This window comes from Salvelinus alpinus, chromosome 23, assembly GCF_045679555.1.
Source record: "Salvelinus alpinus chromosome 23, SLU_Salpinus.1, whole genome shotgun sequence".
NCBI lineage: Eukaryota > Metazoa > Chordata > Actinopteri > Salmoniformes > Salmonidae > Salvelinus > Salvelinus alpinus.
In genome coordinates this window covers 22434525-22454667 of record NC_092108.1, presented here as the reverse complement: position 1 = coordinate 22454667, position 20143 = coordinate 22434525, and the positions used below count along the sequence as shown (strand labels likewise).

At 43.0% G+C, this 20143-nt stretch overlaps 1 protein-coding gene across 1 annotated transcript in view; it reads left to right on the top strand.

Moving 5' to 3' along the window:
* Window positions 1-20143, top strand: part of LOC139551243 (obscurin-like) — a 91662-nt gene that overhangs the window by 33585 nt on the left and 37934 nt on the right. The window contains exons 25-40 of the mRNA XM_071362730.1: window positions 2737-3006; window positions 3208-3474; window positions 7434-7700; window positions 7868-8134; window positions 9286-9552; window positions 10693-10959; window positions 12345-12611; window positions 14009-14110; window positions 14332-14424; window positions 15600-15686; window positions 16393-16482; window positions 17270-17384; window positions 17861-18206; window positions 18365-18638; window positions 18819-19085; window positions 19627-19896. Of these exons, the coding sequence (XP_071218831.1) occupies window positions 2737-3006; window positions 3208-3474; window positions 7434-7700; window positions 7868-8134; window positions 9286-9552; window positions 10693-10959; window positions 12345-12611; window positions 14009-14110; window positions 14332-14424; window positions 15600-15686; window positions 16393-16482; window positions 17270-17384; window positions 17861-18206; window positions 18365-18638; window positions 18819-19085; window positions 19627-19896 (3516 nt within the window). The remainder of the gene's footprint in view (window positions 1-2736; window positions 3007-3207; window positions 3475-7433; window positions 7701-7867; window positions 8135-9285; window positions 9553-10692; window positions 10960-12344; window positions 12612-14008; window positions 14111-14331; window positions 14425-15599; window positions 15687-16392; window positions 16483-17269; window positions 17385-17860; window positions 18207-18364; window positions 18639-18818; window positions 19086-19626; window positions 19897-20143) is intronic.

Here is a 20143-nt window from a genome sequence, read left to right as displayed (position 1 = left end):
TGGCCCGTCAAGTACTTTCTTTTCTTTGTAGACTGTATTATTGTAGTGCTGCTTACAGCTTTGATATATGATATAGTTTTTATATGCTACTGTGGTACTGCTTAGTATGGCTTCCTTGTATTGATACGGTTGTTATTGTTACTGTAGAGCTCCCTGTCCAGTTTGTGAAGAAGCTCAGGGATAAGTTAGCCATGCATACACACCGTGGGTTCCTGGAATGTCAAATGTCTCGGGCAAGTGCCAAGGTCAAGTGGTACAAGAACAAGAAGGAGATCAAGCCCAGCAAGAAGCACGAGATTAGCAGCAAGAGTATAAACCGCAAACTCACTATCAATGACGTGGGCTCGGACGACGAGGATAATTACACCTGCAACGCCATCGACGACAAGACATCCTGTAAACTTGTTGTGGAAGGTAACAGGATGAAAATCAGGACATTGTCTATTGTAAACTTCTAGGAATTGTATTTAAAGTGTATTTTTATAAAGGTTGATGTGACTTTATAAAAATACACTTTCAATCTCTTTTAGCACGTATGAATACTTCAGGACACAGGATTACCAGTCAGTGAGTGAATCAGTGGAAATAGCACTCTTATAATATCCCTAAAGAGTGTAATTAAGAGTGCTTCTGTCTCAAGTTTGACCTATACGCTCGGTATCTGTGGTCCCTCTAGAGCAGGCCATCAGCATCGTACGGGAGCTAAGTGCCGTGGAAGTGACCGAGCTCTTCGCCGCCTTCTTCGAGGTGGAGATCAACATCAACTCAGTCAAGCCCCCCAAGTGGACCCTGAATGGTGTGGCCATGCAGGACAGTGCTGACTTGGAGATGGAGATGGAGGGCTCCATGCACCGCCTCACCTTCAAGAAGACCAAGGCCTCCATGACAGGACCTGTCCAGTTCAGTGCTGGCAAGAGCAAGTCTGTGGCCCAGCTCACTGTCAAAGGTCAGAGGGTTCTCCTCACACAGAGCACCATATTCCCAGTGGGTATAACTGGTTGAAATGACGTTGTTACAACCAGATTACAACCAAAACTGGGTTAGGAGCATGTTACATGACTTGCCTATGATCAGAGCTGTTTGCACGTCTTATTGTCTCGACTACAGAGCGCCCTCTTGAGGTTCTAGAGCCCATTAAGGATGCGACAGCCAAAGAGAAGGGCTCAGCCACGCTGAGCTCCAAGTTTTCCACCGTACCCAAAGAGGTGAGCTGGTTCAAAGGCCAAACCCTCCTGGCAACATCAGACAAGTACAGCCTGAAACAGGACGCTGTGCGGGCTAAGTTGACCATACAGAAGCTGACTGAGGAAGACACTGGGGAATACCGCTGTCAGTCGACTGCTGCCGAGACCAAAGCCACTCTCACTGTAGAGTGTATGTTTTGTATTGCTTTTTGGTGTTGATTTGACTTCAATGCTATTTGGTTTGCTGAGCATTGATGGTTCAAATGAGATTCCATCCTCTTAATTTAAACCAAATCCATGGTACAATGATGATGTGTGCTGTGGTTTATCGCAGTTCGGAAAGTGGAGATCACCAAGCACCTGGTGGACACTGAGGTGGATGAGGACAGTGATGCAGTGTTCACCTGTGAGATCAACTACGCTGATGAGGGGGTGCATTGGCTGCTCAATGACAAAGTACTCTTCTCCAACGAAGTCAACACCATCACTCAGGTGGGCAAAATGCACACGCTCACACTCAAGAACCTGGCACCTGAGGATGGGGGCACCATCACCTTCAAGGTCAGGGAGGTCAAGGAATATGTTAAACGGCTTTGACTGGTGGTTGGGGGGTTAAGTCTTGCTCTCCATTTGGATTCCTCCAGAGAAGCGTGCAGTGCTCCTCAAGTCTCTGGATGACGTGGTGGGAGAAGTGAAAGGTATGATCACCCTGACGTGTGAGGCATCCAAGCCCAGGGTCTCCCCCACCTGGAGGAAAGATGGTATGTTCCTGACCACTGGGTCTAAGTATGAGGTTCTGCACACAGGCAAGTCCCTGGGTCTGATCGTCAAAGCCGTTACCAAGGAAGACGCAGGGGATTACAGATGTGACCTGGGAACTGAGCTTTCCAAGTCAAAGGTCACTGTGAGAGGTGTGTTTGACGACGCAGCATAACTTGCGAACGAATGAGTATAGTGCGCTGAAGCCTCTACAGCAATTTTGTCATCATGTCCTTGAAACAAAAATCCTCTCCCCAGCCTTTACGTAGACATGAGCACAGGTATCACCAAGCAGTTGAAGTCTGTGGAGGCGATGGAGGGAGAGACATGTAGCTTTCAGTGTATTCTATCATGGGAGAGCACTGACGAGTGTGCCTGGACCTTGAATGGCCAGACTGTGGCAAATGGAGGACGCTTCCAGGTCTCCAGTTCAAGTTGCAAACACATGCTGGTTATCAGGGACGTGACACCAGCCGATACTGGTGAGGTGGTTTTCAACATCAAGAACCTGAACTCCAAGTCGACCCTAGCTGTTGAAGGTTAGACATCTGTACCAGTTGAGGCTCTAACATCAATCTGCAGGGCTTTTAGCATTCATTGTTTTGAAACTTCGATCAACTGATCCCTGAGGTTATCGTTTTAAATTGGATATGTAGACCATTGGGAGAAATTAATCAAATTAATCCATTAATAAAATGAACCAATTTCTGAGCTTTTTTGTTTCTGTAATTGGAAGGAAATTGAGCCATCCTCAGAATTAAAACAAAGGTAATATAAATGTCCTTTATTTCAGGCAAAGCCCAATCTGTGTCACGGGAGCTGCAGAGCGTCAGCGTTGTCTCAGGGGAGGATGCTGTGTTCACCTGTGAGGTCACACAGACCAGCGCCACTGTCCAGTGGGCCAAAGATGGGAAGGACATCCGGAAGAGTGAGAAGTATAACATCAGCAAAGAGGAGAGGGTCATGAAGTTGACCGTCCGCAGCGTCACTGTCCAGGACTCTGGAGAATATAGTTGTGAGGTCATCGGAGGAGCCACTACCAAGGCCAAGCTGGTGATCAAAGGTAAGTCTGACAAGTTCCTTTCACAGACACCTTCAGTTGTTTAATGGTTCTTGTTTACTGGATATTCAGGTATCATTGACCGTGAACTACCACTTTTCAACTATGACTGCTTTTTAATGTTAAATAACACTAATTATAAGCGCTGCCTCTCCTACCTCAATGCCTTCTGCTGTGCTCCTACCGGAATGTCCCTTTCTTCAGAGCCAGTCCACAAGTTCACCAAGGAGCTGAAGGACAGTGAGGCGGAAGAAAAGGGCTCAGTGACTCTACAGTGTGAGACGGCCCAGCCTGCCTCCAAGGCCACCTGGTCCAAGGGAGGCATAGAGCTCAAGGCCGGGGGACGCTGCGAGATGACCCAAAAGGAGACCGTTCTCACACTTACCATTAAACAGCTGGAGGAGAAAGACAGCGGAACTTACACCTGTGACGTGGGCACCGCCAAGATGACGGCTAAGGTGACAGTCAAAGGTAAGACCTTGGCCTATATATTTGTCTTTGTCTGCAATCATGGTTTTGCACATTAATATGGTAATAACTTTTTTATTTAGTAATTACACCCGCTGTAAATGAAAGAGCTTTGCTGACGTGCTGACTGCTGTGCATAGCAGGGCACAGAGCTTTGAATTCATGTTGAGAATTTGGATTATTTCCTGAAAAATGATTTGTGAGTGATGTGATTGACCTCTGCCAACGTTTAAAGATCAGAACTTGAATATTACTAGAGGTCATATGAGTCATAGTTTGGTTGTGGTGTATCAGAGCTGACATTGTGACATCTCGTAAGATTGACTCCCCTGCTTGTCTTCATGAGCAGACATGCCGATTATTACAACATTCATATGATAGAACAGTATTGACTGAGCATAATTCACGTCCCTTTGCTTTGCTTCATTTTTAAACATTTGGGAGATCATTCCTTCTTACTGTCTATTCCCATGCTGGTTGGTGGACAAGAAATACATTATGCTCAGAGCAGCATTTGACCTGGATGTGTTCCATCCAGGTCAGACAGTGCTCATAGTAGAGCCACCCCAGGACGTTGAGTGTTTTGAGGGGGACTCTGCCATGTTTAGGTGCCTTGTAAGCCCGCCTGACCTGACCCATCAGGTGCGGTGGTGCCTAGACCAAACCCCTCTGCAGCCCAGCCCCCTCAATGAGATCCAGGTATCTCAGGGGGGTTTCCACTCCCTCACCATGAGGGAGCTGACCCCTATGAATTCAAGCACAATCTCTGTGGTGGTTGGGGATAAGAGAGTGTACGCTTCGCTAATGATCAAAGGTAACTCCCATGGCCGGGTCCATGGTTCGAATTATATGTGAGCTAGAGGGGGCTGGGATCCCTCATAACAATCCACCCCTCCCCCCATAATACTGTATCTATATCTATTGTAAGTCTACAGCTCCAGTAGACACCAGAGATGGAAGTGCATCACTGCATTTGCCCTCTTTTTCAGTTTCTCTGAAATTGAAATGACACTTGCTTGACTTTTAACGTTCATCTAGACTCGTCGTTGCAGTGTGCATTGTGAAATGCACAATTTATCCAATATCATAAGTGACCACCGCTGGTGTCTTCAATGCCTGTGGCACCATTCATACCATCAGATCTCAGTCAACCATTCTGTATCGGTCTGCGTTGGTCTTGTTAATCATTCTCTCGTCTTTGGGTCTCCCATCCTCATGGGAAGTGCATGATGTATTTGAATCCATGACGCAGGTAAAAGAGTAAAGACAGAAAGATTTGATTCTTAAAGGATGCATACTTGATGAATAGAGGCATCCCTGATCCGTAGATTCTTAGTTGTCCAGTTTATTTGCTCACTCTACTCAGACAGTTAACAAATGTCTATGTAAAAAAATATACAGTGGGGAGAACAAGTATTTGATACACTGCTGATTTTGCAGGTTTTCCTACTTACAAAGCATGTAGAGGTCTGTAATTTTTATCATAGGTACACTTCAACTGTGAGAGACGGAATCTAAAACAAAAATCCAGAAAATCACATTGTATGATTTTTAAGTAATTAATTTGCATTTTATTGCATGACATAAGTATTTGATCACCTACCAACCAGTAAGAATTCCGGCTCTCACAGACCTGTTAGTTTTTCTTTAAGAAGCCCTCCTGTTCTCCACTCATTACCTGTATTAACTGCACCTGTTTGAACTCGTTACCTGTATAAAAGACACCTGTCCACACACTCAATCAAACAGACTCCAACCTCTCCACAATGGCCAAGACCAGAGAGCTGTGTAAGGACATCAGGGGTAAAATTGTAGACCTGCACAAGGCTGGGATGGGCTACAGGACAATAGGCAAGCAGCTTGGTGAGAAGGCAACAACTGTTGGCGCAATTATTAGAAAATGGAAGAAGTTGAAGATGACAGTCAATCACCCTCGGTCTGGGGCTCCATGCAAGATCTCACCTCGTGGTGCATCAATGATCATGAGGAAGGTGAGGGATCAGCCCAGAACTACACGGCAGGACCTGGTCAATGACCTGAAGAGAGCTGGGACCACAGTCTCAAAGAAAACCATTAGTAACACACTACGCCGTCATGGATTAAAATCCTGCAGCGCATGCAAGGTCCCCCTGCTCAAGCCAGCGCATGTCCAGGCCCGTCTGAAGTTTGCCAATGACCATCTGGATGATCCAGAGGAGGAATGGGAGAAGATCATGTGGTCTGATGAGACAAAAATAGAGCTTTTTGGTCTAAACTCCACTCGCCCTGTTTGGAGGAAGAAGAAGGATGAGTACAACCCCAAGAACACCATCCCAACCGTGAAGCATGGAGGTAGAAACATCATTCTCTGGGGATGCTTTTCTGCAAAGGGGACAGGACGACTGCACCGTATTGAGGGGAGGATGGATGGGGCCATGTATCGCGAGATCTTGGCCAACAACCTCCTTCCCTCAGTAAGAGGATTGAAGATGGGTCGTGACTGGGTCTTCCAGCATGATAACGACCCGAAACATACAGCCAGGGCAACTAAGGAGTGGCTCCGTAAGAAGCATCTCAAGGTCCTGGAGTGGCCTAGCTAGTCTCCAGACCTGAACCCAATAGAAAATCTTTGGAGGGAGCTGAAAGTCCATATTGCCCAGCGACAGCCCCGAAACCTAAAGGATCTGGAGAAGGTCTGTATGGAGGAGTGGGCCAAAAAACCCTGCTGCAGTGTGTGCAAACCTGGTCAAGAACTACAGGAAACGTATGATCTCTGTAATTGCAAACCAAGGTTTCTGTACCAAATATGAAGTTCTGCTTTTCTGATGTATCAAATACTTATGTCATGCAATAAAATGCAAATTAATTACTTAAAAATCATACAATGTGATTTTCTGGATTTTTGTTTTAGATTCCGTCTCTCACAGTTGAAGTGTACCTATGATAAAAATTACAGACCTCTACATGCTTTGTAAGTAGTAAAACCTGCAAAATCGGCAGTGTATCAAATACTTGTTCTCCCCACTGTATATACAGTACAATACCAGTCAAAAGTTTCGACATACCTACTCATTTAAAGTTTTTCTTTATTTGTACTATTTTCTACATTGTAGAATAATAGTGAAGCCATCAAAACTATAATATAACACATATGGAATCGTGATGTAACCAAAAAAAGTGTTAAACAAATCAAATTATATTTTATATTTGAGATTCTTCAAAGTAGCCACCCTTTGCATTGATGACAGCTTTGCACACTCTTGGTATTATCTCAACCAGCTTCATGAGGTAGTCACCTGGAATGCATTTCAATTAACAGGTATGCCTTGTTAAAAGTTAATTTGTGGAATTTCTTTAATTCTTAATGCATTTGAGCCAATCAGTTGTGCTGTGACAAGGTAGGGGTGGGATACAGAAGATAGCCCTGTTTGGTAAAAGACCAAGTCCATATTATGGCAAGAACAGCTTTTTTTTACCATGTAGGCTCAGTTTTGCATCAAAGGTTTGGACAATGTTTCTATTGTGTCTTGGAAAATACTGCAGGGTCATAAACTAAGACATTATTCCTATCTTGAAACTATTCTGAATATTGTTCATGTACAGATGTGTGCCTCAATGCAAAGTTATGCTGCATAAGTGATGCAAAAGCTCCACAAATGTATTTCTCTGTATGCTGCTGATCCTTTGTGCACTTTGGAAGGATTTCATGTTGTGGTGGTGATCAGCTGTGAACACCATGTTCATTCCATGTACTGGTTTGATAACTATCTTCAGTTAACAAGTCATCTGTTTCATTGAACAACCCAATCATTGGAATCATATTTAGGTTCCAAAGGACAGCAATAAAAGCATCGGAATCATTGTCCACTACTCATTCTTCTCCACCATTTTGATTCTTATGCCCTTCCATTACAACTGAAGATTGCAAAGAAAATGATTTAGCCTACTTTTTAATGAAGTTGGGCATGTTCGTCTTTTTCCAGCCTTGCCTGCCAGCTTTAAACAGAAGCTGAAGAACCAGCAGGCCACGGAAGGAGAGAATGCTACTCTCTGCTGTGTGTTAGCCAAACCTGGAGCCAAGGTTCAGTGGAAGAAAGGCACTGAGAATCTCAAAGCTGGAAACAAATATGAGATTAAGCAAAAAGATGCGTGCTGTGAGCTTCAGATAAAACATCTGAAGGTTGAAGACAGTGGAGAGTATTCCTGTGAGTGTGGAAATCAGAGGACCACAGCGACTATAAACGTCAATGGTATGGGTACATGTTCTTGGTCAATGGGAATGTTGGGGAGGTCTTGTTTACAGGAAGTCAGTCAGTTTAATTGATACGTGTAAGTTCATGTGTTGGTAGCAAAAATGTGTGTAGTTAGTGGACTGTATATACAGAATAATTTCATATTTAAATCAATGGTTTGTCAGCGTTACCTGTGACCTTCAAACACAAGCTGGAGAGCCAGAAGGCTGAGGAAGGGGGCAGTGTTACCCTGCACTGTGAGCTCTCTAAACCTGGAGTCCCTGTAGAATGGAGGAAGGGAACACAGGTGCTGAAGTCTGGAGAAAAGTACCAGATGAAGCAGAAAGAATCTGTGAGTGATCTCCTGATCAGCAAAGTAGTACCCGAGGACAGTGGAGACTACAGCTGTGTGTGTGGAGAACAGAAGACTACAGCCAGTCTCAAGATTAAGGGTAGGGGGCAGATTGGTGTCATTAAATAGCTACTTTATGTTCTGCTGAAGTTGTTCTGTATTGTCTTTGTCACTGTCGTTATCAAAGTTTCAAGTGTGATTCGGCAGAATATTTGAAAGAAGTTGCTTTGGTATAACGGCTCTGATTTGTGTTGAGTTGGCGTAGTTGTCAACTTGGCTTTGATGAATTTTGTACATTTAATGATTCATTGTCAGCAGCAAGTTCTGAATTGTCTGAAAATATAGTGCATAAGTTGAGAAATGTTCCCATTTTACTATTACTCTCTCAATGTCTTATCTGTCTCTGTGTCTTATCTGTCTCTGTCTTATCTGTCTCTGTGTCTTTTTTGACTCCGTGTCTCATCTGTCTCTGTGTCTTATTTTACTATGTGTCTTATCTGTCTCTGTGTCTTATCTGTCTCTGTGTCTTATTTGACTATATGTCTTATCTGTCTCTATGTCTTATCTGTCTCTGTGTCTTATCTGTCTCTGTGTCTTATCTGTCTCTGTGTCTTATTTGACTATGTGTCTTATCTGTCTCTATGTCTTATCTGTCTCTGTGTCTTATTTGACTATGTGTCTTATCTGTCTCTATGTCTTAACTGTCTCTGTGTCTTATCTGTCTCTGTGTCTTATGTGTCTCTGTGTCTTATTTGACTATGTGTCTTATCTGTCTCTGTGTCTCATCTGTCTCTGTGTCTTAACTGTCTCTGTGTCTCATCTTTCTCTGTGTCTTATTTGACTATGTGTCTTATCTGTCTCTGTGTCTTATCTGTCTCTGTGTCTTATTTGACTATGTGTCTTATCTGTCTCTGTGTCTTATCTGCCTCTGTGTCTTATCTGTCTCTGTGTCTTAACTGTCTCTGTGTCTCATCTGTCTCTGTGTCTCATCAGTCTCTGTGTCTTAACTGTCTCTGTCCAACTTGATCTTTGTAGTCTGTCTGTGTTCATTGTGTTGATTATCATGTTGTTAGTCTTTGTGTGCTGGTGATCGTTCTGTCTCTGTTTCTGTGTTTGGTTTCATTATTCAAGTATCTGCTTTCTGAACTGTGCCCTTCTCATGGTTTTAGAGGATGAACTCATGTCTTATTGCCTCATATCAGTGGTTATTGCGTTTCAGTGTATTTTATATGGTTTAATTTGAATCCCCAGCCCAACCTGTGACCTTCAAACACAAGCTGGAGAGCCAGAAGGCTGAGGAAGGGGGCAGTGTTACCCTGCACTGTGAGCTCTCTAAACCTGGAGTCCCTGTAGAATGGAGGAAGGGAACACAGGTGCTGAAGTCTGGAGAAAAGTACCAGATGAAGCAGAAAGAATCTGTGAGTGATCTCCTGATCAGCAAAGTAGTACCCGAGGACAGTGGAGACTACAGCTGTGTGTGTGGAGAACAGAAGACTACAGCCAGTCTCAAGATTAAGGGTAGGGGGCAGATTGGTGTCATTAAATAGCTACTTTATGTTCCGCTGAAGTTGTTCTGTATTGTCTTTGTCACTGTCATTATCAAAGTTTCAAGTGTGATTCAGCAGAATATTTGAAAGAAGTTGGTTTGGTATAACGGCTCTGATTTGTGTTGAGTTGGCGTAGTTGTCAACTTGGCTTTGATGAATTTTGTACATTTAATGATTCATTGTCAGCAACAAGTTCTGAATTGCCTGAAAATCTAGTGCTTAAGTTGAGAAATGTTCCCATTTTACTATTACTCTCTCAATGTCTTATCTGTCTCTGTCTTATCTGTCTCTGTGTCTTATCTGTCTCTGTGTCTTTTTTGACTCCGTGTCTTATCTGTCTCTGTGTTTTATTTGACTATGTGTCTTATCTGTCTCTGTGTCTTATCTGTGTCTGTCTCTGTGTCTTATCTGTCTCTGTGTCTTATTTGACTATGTGTCTTATCTGTCTCTATGTCTTATCTGTCTCTGTGTTTTATTTGACTATGTGTCTTATCTGTCTCTATGTCTTATCTGTCTCTGTGTCTTTTTTGACTCCGTGTCTCATCTGTCTCTGTGTCTCATCTGTCTCTGTGTCTTAACTGTCTCTGTGTCTCATCTTTCTCTGTGTCTTATTTGACTATGTGTCTTATCTGTCTCTGTGTCTCATCTGTCTCTGTGTCTTAACTGTCTCTGTGTCTCATCTTTCTCTGTGTCTTATTTGACTAGGTGTCTTATCTGTCTCTGTGTCTTATCTGTCTCTGTGTCTTATTTGACTATGTGTCTTATCTGTCTCTGTGTCTTATCTGCCTCTGTGTCTTATCTGCCTCCGTGTCTTAACTGTCTCTGTGTCTCATCTGTCTCTGTGTCTCATCTGTCTCTGTGTCTTAACTGTCTCTGTCCAGCTTGATCTTTGTAGTCTGTCTGTGTTCATTGTGTTGATTATCATGTTGTTAGTCTTTGTGTGCTGGTGATCGTTCTGTCTCTGTTTCTGTGTTTGGTTTCATTATTCAAGTATCTGCTTTCTGAACTGTGCCCTTCTCAGGGTTTTAGAGGATGAACTCATGTCTTATTGCCTCATATCAGTGGTTATTGTGTTTCAGTGTATTTTATATGGTTTAATTTGAATCCCCAGCCCAACCTGTGACCTTCAAACACAAGCTGGAGAGCCAGAAGGCTGAGGAAGGGGGCAGTGTTACCCTGCACTGTGAGCTCTCTAAACCTGGAGTCCCTGTAGAATGGAGGAAGGGAACACAGGTGCTGAAGTCTGGAGAAAAGTACCAGATGAAGCAGAAAGAATCTGTGAGTGATCTCCTGATCAGCAAAGTAGTACCCGAGGACAGTGGAGACTACAGCTGTGTGTGTGGAGAACAGAAGACTACAGCCAGTCTCAAGATTAAGGGTAGGGGGCAGATTGGTGTCATTAAATAGCTACTTTATGTTCCGCTGAAGTTGTTCTGTATTGTCTTTGTCACTGTCATTATCAAAGTTTCAAGTGTGATTCAGCAGAATATTTGAAAGAAGTTGGTTTGGTATAACGGCTCTGATTTGTGTTGAGTTGGCGTAGTTGTCAACTTGGCTTTGATGAATTTTGTACATTTAATGATTCATTGTCAGCACCAAGTTCTGAATTGCCTGAAAATCTAGTGCTTAAGTTGAGAAATGTTCCCATTTTACTATTACTCTCTCAATGTCTTATCTGTCTCTGTCTTATCTGTCTCTGTGTCTTATCTGTCTCTGTGTCTTTTTTGACTCCGTGTCTCATCTGTCTCTTATTTGACTATGTGTCTTATCTGTCTCTGTGTCTTATCTGTGTCTTATCTGTCTCTGTGTCTTATCTGTCTCTGTGTCTTATTTGACTATGTGTCTTATCTGTCTCTATGTCTTATCTGTCTCTGTGTTTTATTTGACTATGTGTCTTATCTGTCTCTATGTCTTATCTGTCTCTGTGTCTTATCTGTCTCTCTGTCTTATCTGTCTCTGTGTCTTATTTGACTATGTGTCTTATCTGTCTCTGTGTCTTATCTGTCTCTGTGTCTTTTTTGACTCCGTGTCTCATCTGTCTCTGTGTCTTATTTGACTATGTGTCTTATCTGTCTCTATGTCTTATCTGTCTCTGTGACTTAACTGTCTCTGTGTCTCATCTTTCTCTGTGTCTTATTTGACTATGTGTCTTATCTGTCTCTGTGTCTTATCTGTCTCTGTGTCTTATTTGACTATGTGTCTTATTTGACTATGTGTCTTATCTGTCTCTATGTCTTATCTGTCTCTGTGTCTTATCTGTCTCTGTGTCTTATCTGTCTCTGTGTCTTAACTGTCTCTGTGTCTCATCTGTCTCTGTGTCTTATTGACTATGTGTCTTATCTGTCTTATCTGTCTCTGTGTCTTATCTGTCTCTGTGTCTTATCTGTCTCTGTGTCTTATCTGTCTCTGTGTCTTATTTGACTATGTGTCGTATCTGTCTCTGTGTCTTATCTGCATCTGTGTCTTATCTGTCTCTGTGTCTCATCTGTCTCTGTGTCTCATCTGTCTCTGTGTCTTAACTGTCTCTGTCCAGCTTGATCTTTGTAGTCTGTCTGTGTTCATTGTGTTGATTATCATGTTGTTAGTCTTTGTGTGCTGGTGATCATCCTGTCTCTGTTTCTGTGTTTGGTTTCATTATTCAAGTATCTGCTTTCTGAACTGTGCCCTTCTCATGGTTTTAGAGGATGAACTCATGTCTTATTGCCTCATATCAGTGGTTATTGCGTTTCAGTGTATTTTATATGGTTTAATTTAAATCCCCAGCCCAACCTGTGACCTTCAAACACAAGCTGGAGAGCCAGAAGGCTGAGGAAGGGGGCAGTGTTACCCTGCACTGTGAGCTCTCTAAACCTGGAGTCCCTGTAGAATGGAGGAAGGGAACACAGGTGCTGAAGTCTGGAGAAAAGTACCAGATGAAGCAGAAAGAATCTGTGAGTGAACTCCTGATCAGCAAAGTAGTACCCGAGGACAGTGGAGACTACAGCTGTGTGTGTGGAGAACAGAAGACTACAGCCAGTCTCAAGATTAAGGGTAGGAGAGAGTTAATACATTTAGATGTGCCTTTGTCACTAAATATGTTTGGTAAAACTATATTTGGATGGTCCGGATTTTCTATTTGTAGATGCGCTACAGATGGTAATTCTATCAACAAACTATATGTTGATAAGAAACTGCTTTCTAAGGTTAGGTTTAGGGTTAGGGTTAACAAGAGCCTCTGATTCAGGAGACCAAACTGGATCAAGGTAGGAAGGGGAGCGTACATGGAGAACAGTTTGTCTGTCTGCTTTAACTTGTCATCTGTGCAGTTTGTCCTGCTTCTTGGTCCTGTTGATGATGTCGGTGATGATGCTGATAGTATTCGTTGTCCTTTTACAGTCAGTGCATATGTCGCTGTACTTGAAGTTTCTTGTGGTTTGTTTGTGCCACTGTTTGTTGTGCTTAGAAAGGAAATTGAGTAGACATCTTTGTCTCTGTATTCTGTTTGCATTCAGTCCACATGTTCTGAAGGCTTTGTCTCATTGCTTCTGGTGTTCACAGTTATCATGTATTTATTTGAGACTTGTGTGGTACATCCTTTGTTGGCAGTTTGTATGATACATCCCTCTGTTGGCTGTTTTTCTGTTATGGTCAGTCTTGTCATAAAAGGTTTGGTTATGAGGTTTTGTATTCTAAGTTGCATGTTTTATGGTAGCTCTGAAGTATTCAGTTCCTCCAGTAACTCCCAAGCAGGAGGAGCCCCAGAAGGAGAAGGCCAAAAAGGAAGAAGGTAGGGAAGGACAAGGAGAGTAACAGTTTGGTTTACTGCTTGATTCTCTGTCTTTATGGTATGTCTATAGTGCCTATGTCTTGGCTGAATGCGGTGTGCAACATCCTAAATTGTCGGAAAATCTGAAAATGTTGGTGTAAATTTGTGTTTAAATTAGGACAGTACAAATATACAAATGGCGGCTCACCATTAAAGCTTGTTAAGGAGGAAAAGTATGCCTTTGCAGCCTGAATGGGAGATGCTTTATGTACGAGCCGGTCCACGGGGAACACAAGTGTATTACCTAGGTCAGTGCTCTCCGGGTTCCTTGGAACATCCCTACACCATTGAAGTTGAAATTGAAATTGGTTAAGGTAAGGTTTAAGGTTATGGTTAAGGCTAGGGGTTAAGGTTAGGGTTAAGGTTTAGGGTAGGGACGTCCCGAGGATTCAGGTTAGCACTGACCATTCTTATTAGCCAGATGTAGTTTGTTGTTTATCTGTCAAGAATTAACCCTTAACCAGGTTGCAACTATGTTTTGTATGTGTATGTAAACCTTGTTGTCACCTTAGCTTTGAGCGGCCTGACATTGTTTTGGATTCTCTGCTTCCCTTTGAGGGCATGCTTTTGTGAGCATACTCAGCTCAGAGTTGGATCTAAAGTGAAATGTTTAAACCCCCAGCTCCTCCAGTCACTCACAAACAACAGGAGACCCAGAAGCAGCAGGACACCAAAGAGGCCCAGAAAGAGACAGTAGAAAGGAAGACAGTAGTAGAAGCCCATGGTAGGAAAAGATAAGATATGTTCTCTGTTGAGCTCATTCTGGAAATTATAGAATATTGAGGTATTCTGATTTCTGCTATATCTGTGAAGCCTGCTGTTCCTGCCGGCCCTAAACCAGAGCCCCAGAAGGAGACCGTAGAAAAGAATACAGTAGTTAACATTTCTGGTTACTTGTTGAAGTAAAGTTAAAGAATGTTTAGTTATTATGGTGTTTTGTCATAGTCTCGGAGCCAGCGACCCCTATTGCTCCTGCCACCACCAAAATGGATCCCCAGAAGGAGACATTAGAGAAGAAGACCGTAGTAGAAGCCTCTGGTAGGAAAGATGAACTATCTGTTGTCTGTCATAGCAATAAAAAAAAAAATATGGTATTCTGGTGTTGCTGTATGTAATTGTGTTGTTTTATCTGGTCGATAATTGCAGTCAGATAGGCCAACAAGCAGCAGTTCATATCTGTTCCTTTATGGCTTTAGCACTGTGTGACTCATTTTTTGGGCCTGTGTTTCAACTTGTGATCTTCTTAGTATTTTCTTACTTGACACAAATATGTAATAATGTAGTAATGTAATAATAATATGTTTTTGCTTGGTTTTCCCTCAGTTTTAATGGCAGTGTGTGTCTGTTTTAAAGATGTTTTGTTATATGACGTAATATGAATTCATGTTCATGCTGTCACACGTGTTATTGAGTTTTCTGCTTTCTAGACAACTGATGAAGTTCAGCTTTACACTGAGTGTCCAAAACATTAAGGACACCTGCTCTTTCCATAACATAGACTGACCAGGTGAATCCAGTTGAAAGCTATGATCCCTTATTGATGTCACCTGTTAAATCCACTTCAATCAGTGTAGATGAAGGGGATGAGACAGGTTAAAGAAAGATTTTTAAGCCTCGCGACAACGGAGCATGTTTTGTATATTTAAATGCCTTTGAACGAGTTGTGGTTGTAGGTACCAGGCGCACCGGTTTGAGTGTTTCAAGAACTACAACGCTGCTGTTTTTTTTACTCTCAACCGTTTCTCTTGTGTATCAAGAATGGTCCACCACCTAAAGGACATCCAGTCAACTTGACACAACTGTGGGAAGCATTGGAGTCAACATGGGCCAGCATCCCTGTGGAACGCTTTCGATACCTTGTAGAGTCCACTCCCCGACGAATTGAGGCTGTTCTGAGGGCAAAAGGGGGTCCAACTCAATATTAGGAAGGTGTTCCTAATGTTTTGTCTACTCAGTGTTTTCTGGTAGTCATCTTGATGTTTTGTCATAGTCTCTAAGCCTGTTGTAGAAAAGAAGATCGTAGAAGCCCCTGGTAGGAAAGATGAGCTTTCTGTTGTCTTTTCAACTCATACCTGTGGGTAGTTGGTCACATCAATTCAAATACGGCTGCTCTTTGGCCTATCTGTTCAACTTCAAGAAAACATCATTCATGGCTTAAGTATTGTGTGGCACATTTTGGGGGTGTATATAGTCATTTTGGTGTTTTGTTATAGCCTTTAAGCCTGCTGCTCCTGCCACCCCCAAACTGGAGCTCCAGAAGGAGGAGACCGTAGAAAATAAGACTGTTGCAGACGCTCAGGGTGGGTACTTTCGTATAGGGACTGCCGCTCTTTTGTCAGTCTGTTCAAGCGAACGTCATTTGTGGCTTTAGCATTGTATGGCTAATTTTGTGGTTTCTGCTTCACCTTGTGGTCCTGTTAGTGTGTCCTGTAAGCTTCTTCTGTTTAGTCTTTGTCCTTCACTTTCAGTGTAGGCTATGTATTGGCAGTCTGTGTCACTGTCTGTTTCTCTCTTTGAAGACTGTTGTATGACGTTGGGAATTCATGTTCATGAGTTCATGCTTTTGGTTGAGCTTTCTGCTTACTAGACAGATGATGAAGTTAAATTATATACCGGTAGTTATTTCGGTGTTTTGCTATAGCCAAGAAGCCTGCTGCTCCTGCCGCCCTCAAACTGGAGCCACAGGAGGAGACAGTAGAAAATAAGTTAGTAGTAGAGAAGATCAGCTATCTTTTGCCTGTTAAGCTCATACCTGTGCAAAGTCTGTCATATCAATTCAAATACTACTGCTCTTTATCCGTTCAATTGGACATCATTTGTGGCTTTCACATTGTGTGGCACATTTTTGGGTCTCTGCTTTATCTTGTGTGGTCCTATTAGTCTGTGTCATGTATGACGGTTGCCCTTCACTCAAAGGGATGTAATGGCAGTTTGTCTGTTTAAATACTTTTTGTTGTATGACATTGGGAAGTTAAATCACATACCGGCTTTGATGTTTTGTCATAGCCGTGAAGCCTCCTGCCGCCCCCAAACTGGAACCCAGGAAGGAGACAGTAGAGACGAAGACAGTAGTAGGAGCCCCTGGTAGGAAAATATGAGCTGGCTGTTGTCTGTTGAGCTCCTACCTGTGCATTGTCTGTCACATCATACTGTGTTTCTCAATGTAGACTCAGAAAGCTTGGATCTTTGCTCTTGATTCAAGTTGTATGTGGTGAACAGTGTGGCTAGATTTTTTTCTGAAGGCAAGTTGTGTCACATAGTCTTTCTGTAGCCCTTCAGCTAGCTTCCCTTATCTTGTGGCTTCGGCTGGTTTGTCAGGCTGTTCTCTTAAGAGGTGTTGAGGATCTTATCAAGTGTATTGCTGTGCCACAGTAGAGAAACCTCCAGTTCCTGCAGTCACCCTTAAACCAGAGCCTCAGAAGCAGGGGACCAAAGAGAGAGGAGATTAGTTTGTCATTCTTAAGTTCAGGTACATCGGTCATTGTTCGTATGAATGGATAAAAATGACTTTGGACGCTGTTTGCTTCCATCAGGTTTGCACGTGCATTTTTTTTAATGCAAAAGTTATTCAACTCGTACTTTAGGCTATCTGATATAGTTCCTGTTCTTTTTATCCTTAACTCGACGAAGTAAATTCTTTATTGACAATATATTCAGTAGATTTTGCTACACGTATTGTTTTTTCTGCATACTTTGCCATGCTTCTAAATGGTAGTGGAAAGAAAGTAGGCTACAATGATGGTTGCCATTTGAATGGGTAAGATTTTAAGCTCCGTGGACATTGGGCTTTGTTCGCTTCCGTCTGGTTCGCTTAGGTGCACAATTTTAAAGTTGATGTTATAATGAAGATATATTCAACAGATTGTTCATGTTTGTACTGTAGTTGTGGAGACACCAGTTGCTCCTGTCCAGCCAAAACCAGAGACTGAAAAGGAGGAGAAGACAGTCGTAGAAGCCCATGGTGGGAAAAGAGAAGCTTTCTTTTGCAGTCTATTCCTGTATAATGCTGCCATGGAGCTTGCAGTTGTAATGTATTACAGGTCTCCCTGCCCTTAAATGGGGATCTACTATAGGTCTTAACTTGGTTGTCTTTTGTTGACCTTGCTGGAGTCTCCTTGTTGTAGATTCCTTGTTGTAGTTGGATTATGATATTCCAGGTAAATTCTGCGTACACAGTATTGAATTTAGGCAGAGACCAGGATTGTTCATGCAGTCCTGTACATAACCTTGGTTATGTGTAAACCCAGAGTAGTTAAAATCTCACTTTCAATGTGGTGGTGGGTCACACACAAATCTTTTTTTAAACTGCTGGCCTGGACGGATGGACACCAAGCAGAGAAGAGTGCATACATTAATGGTCATTGAAAGTGTTTACCATACATAGAGACACCATCCCAGTGGGATCATCTTCTAGATGCTAACACCATATGGGTTTGCAATGTCTCTTTTTGAGGCATTGTGACAGTGGATGAAGATATTTTTTAATCCTTTATTTCTCAGCTCTTCCAGCCACATTCAAACACGATCTTGAGAGCCAGGAGGTTGAGGAGGGGGGCAGTGTTACCCTGCACTGTGAGCTCTCTAAACCTGGAGTCCCTGTAGAATGGAGGAAGGGAACACAGGTGCTGAAGTCTGGAGAAAAGTACCAGATGAAGCAGAAAGATTGCAGTGTGAAACTACAAATCTGTAATTTGAAACCTGAAGACACAGGAAACTACCACTGCAGCACTGGAGACCTAGAGAGCTCAGCATACCTGAAAGTCAATGGTAGGATGATGAAGACCTTTTCACTGCAGCCCAATTCTTCACTAGCACAGACAATATCACCTTGATTTATGATAAATTGATCTGAAGCACCACATGTATTAACTGAAATGCAATAAATAGTAAAAATAAGTGATGCAACAAAACAGTTGGAATAATGCCTACCATTTATTATGTAAGTGTAGGCTTATAATTAATCTTTTGCGATTTTGATTTGTCAGCTCTCCCAGTCATATTCACCAAAGATCTGCAGAGCCAGGAGGCTGAGGAAGGTGGCAGTGTTACCCTGCACTGTGAGCTCTCTAAACCTGGAGTCCCAGTAGAATGGACAAAGGGGGAGGTGGGTCTCTGCCCCTGTGCCAAGTATGAAATCGTCCAGGAAGGGCACAGCGCCAGACTAGTCATCCACAGCTTAGACCCTGAAGACTCAGGCAGCTATACTTGTGACAGTGGCGACCGGAAAACCACAGCAAACCTTTCTGTGAAGGGTAGGCTGAGAGAAAACTCTTCTGGTTTTAGCTGTGTATGCTGTCGGGAAAGAAAATCAAACTTTCCCACATGTATTATACATATTTTGTGGTTTGGAGGCACAATTCTGCCCTCTAAAAGTTTCTCTATCTCACCTCTCCCAACCTACATCGTTCCTACCCCCCTCTTGCTTTCCACAGCCCTGCCTGTTTACTTCAAAACCCCACTACAGAATCTAGAGTGGGACGCAGGTGAGATCGCCATCCTCCGCTGTGAGATCACAAATCCTGTGGCCAGCGTTGTCTGGAGCCGGGGCGACAGCGTCTTGGAGTCTAACAACAAGTATCAGCTGAAACAGGAAGGTGCCATAGTGAAGCTTATCATCTATAACCTACAAGGGGCTGACTCTGGGGAGTATATCTGTGACACAGGTTACCAGAAGACCTCATCCATGCTCACTGTACAGGGTAGGGGACAAAATGAAAGTCTGCTACTGTCTTCTGACATTCATTTCAATCATTCTCTCTCTCTACACACCTCTTGAATCATGGCACCTCTCTTTTAATTTACTCTATCCCTACCACCGCTTTCCATCCTGAGTGATTCCCACAAGACTAATATCACGCAAGGCTTTAGAGGACCAAAAGCCTAAAGAGCACAGAAGTAAAGCTTGTTGGGATCTTCATCCATTTCCTGATTCACCTACTGCTTCCTATGTCTTTCATATCCTTCACACACCTTCCTCTGCACTTTTACCTTCATAACCATTCCACCCGAGTGCTCTGCTGTTAAGGACAATGATCTGTCTCACACTTCCACTTCTTCTGTCTTGACAGGAGCAACCTTATGTCTTGACAGTTGTCTCTGTATTGTAACTGTATTGAGTGTGTAAGGTTAGGTGCCTTATTTCTGTTGTAATCTATCCATGTACACCCATATAGACACTAGTGCTCCCTTAGAGTGAGATTCGCATCTAAGCAGTAACACATAACTGGCTTTTTATAACAGAGCTGGAGGTGACCATAGTGAAGGTCTTGAACAGCTGCTCGGTGCGCGAGGGGGAGGACGTTCACTTTGAGTGCCATCTGTCCCACGAGGATGCCAAGGAGGTCCAGTGGAAGCTTGCGGATGTCCCTCTGCAGAACAATGAAATGAATCTGATCCGCAGCCAAGGCAAGGTGCACAGCCTCACCCTCAGGGGGGTCACCCAGGCCGACTCGGCCACAGTCGCTTTTACCGTGGGCCACCATACCTCCACCGCCAACCTGACCGTCCGAGGTAAGGGGTGTATATACATAATCCAAGGTTAGGAGTATACAGTATATAGTCATATACTGTACATAGTCTGAGGTAAGAGATACATCTGCTGGTAATCAGCACCAACCTTCTCCCATTGTACCCCAATACCAGGATCCATTCTGTCCATTCCAAATCCGTTTTATACCCTGAACGTCCAAGGTAAAGGATACATATACTGTATAGTCTGAGGTAAGGGGTTATATAATATATGTATGACGCTAATGAC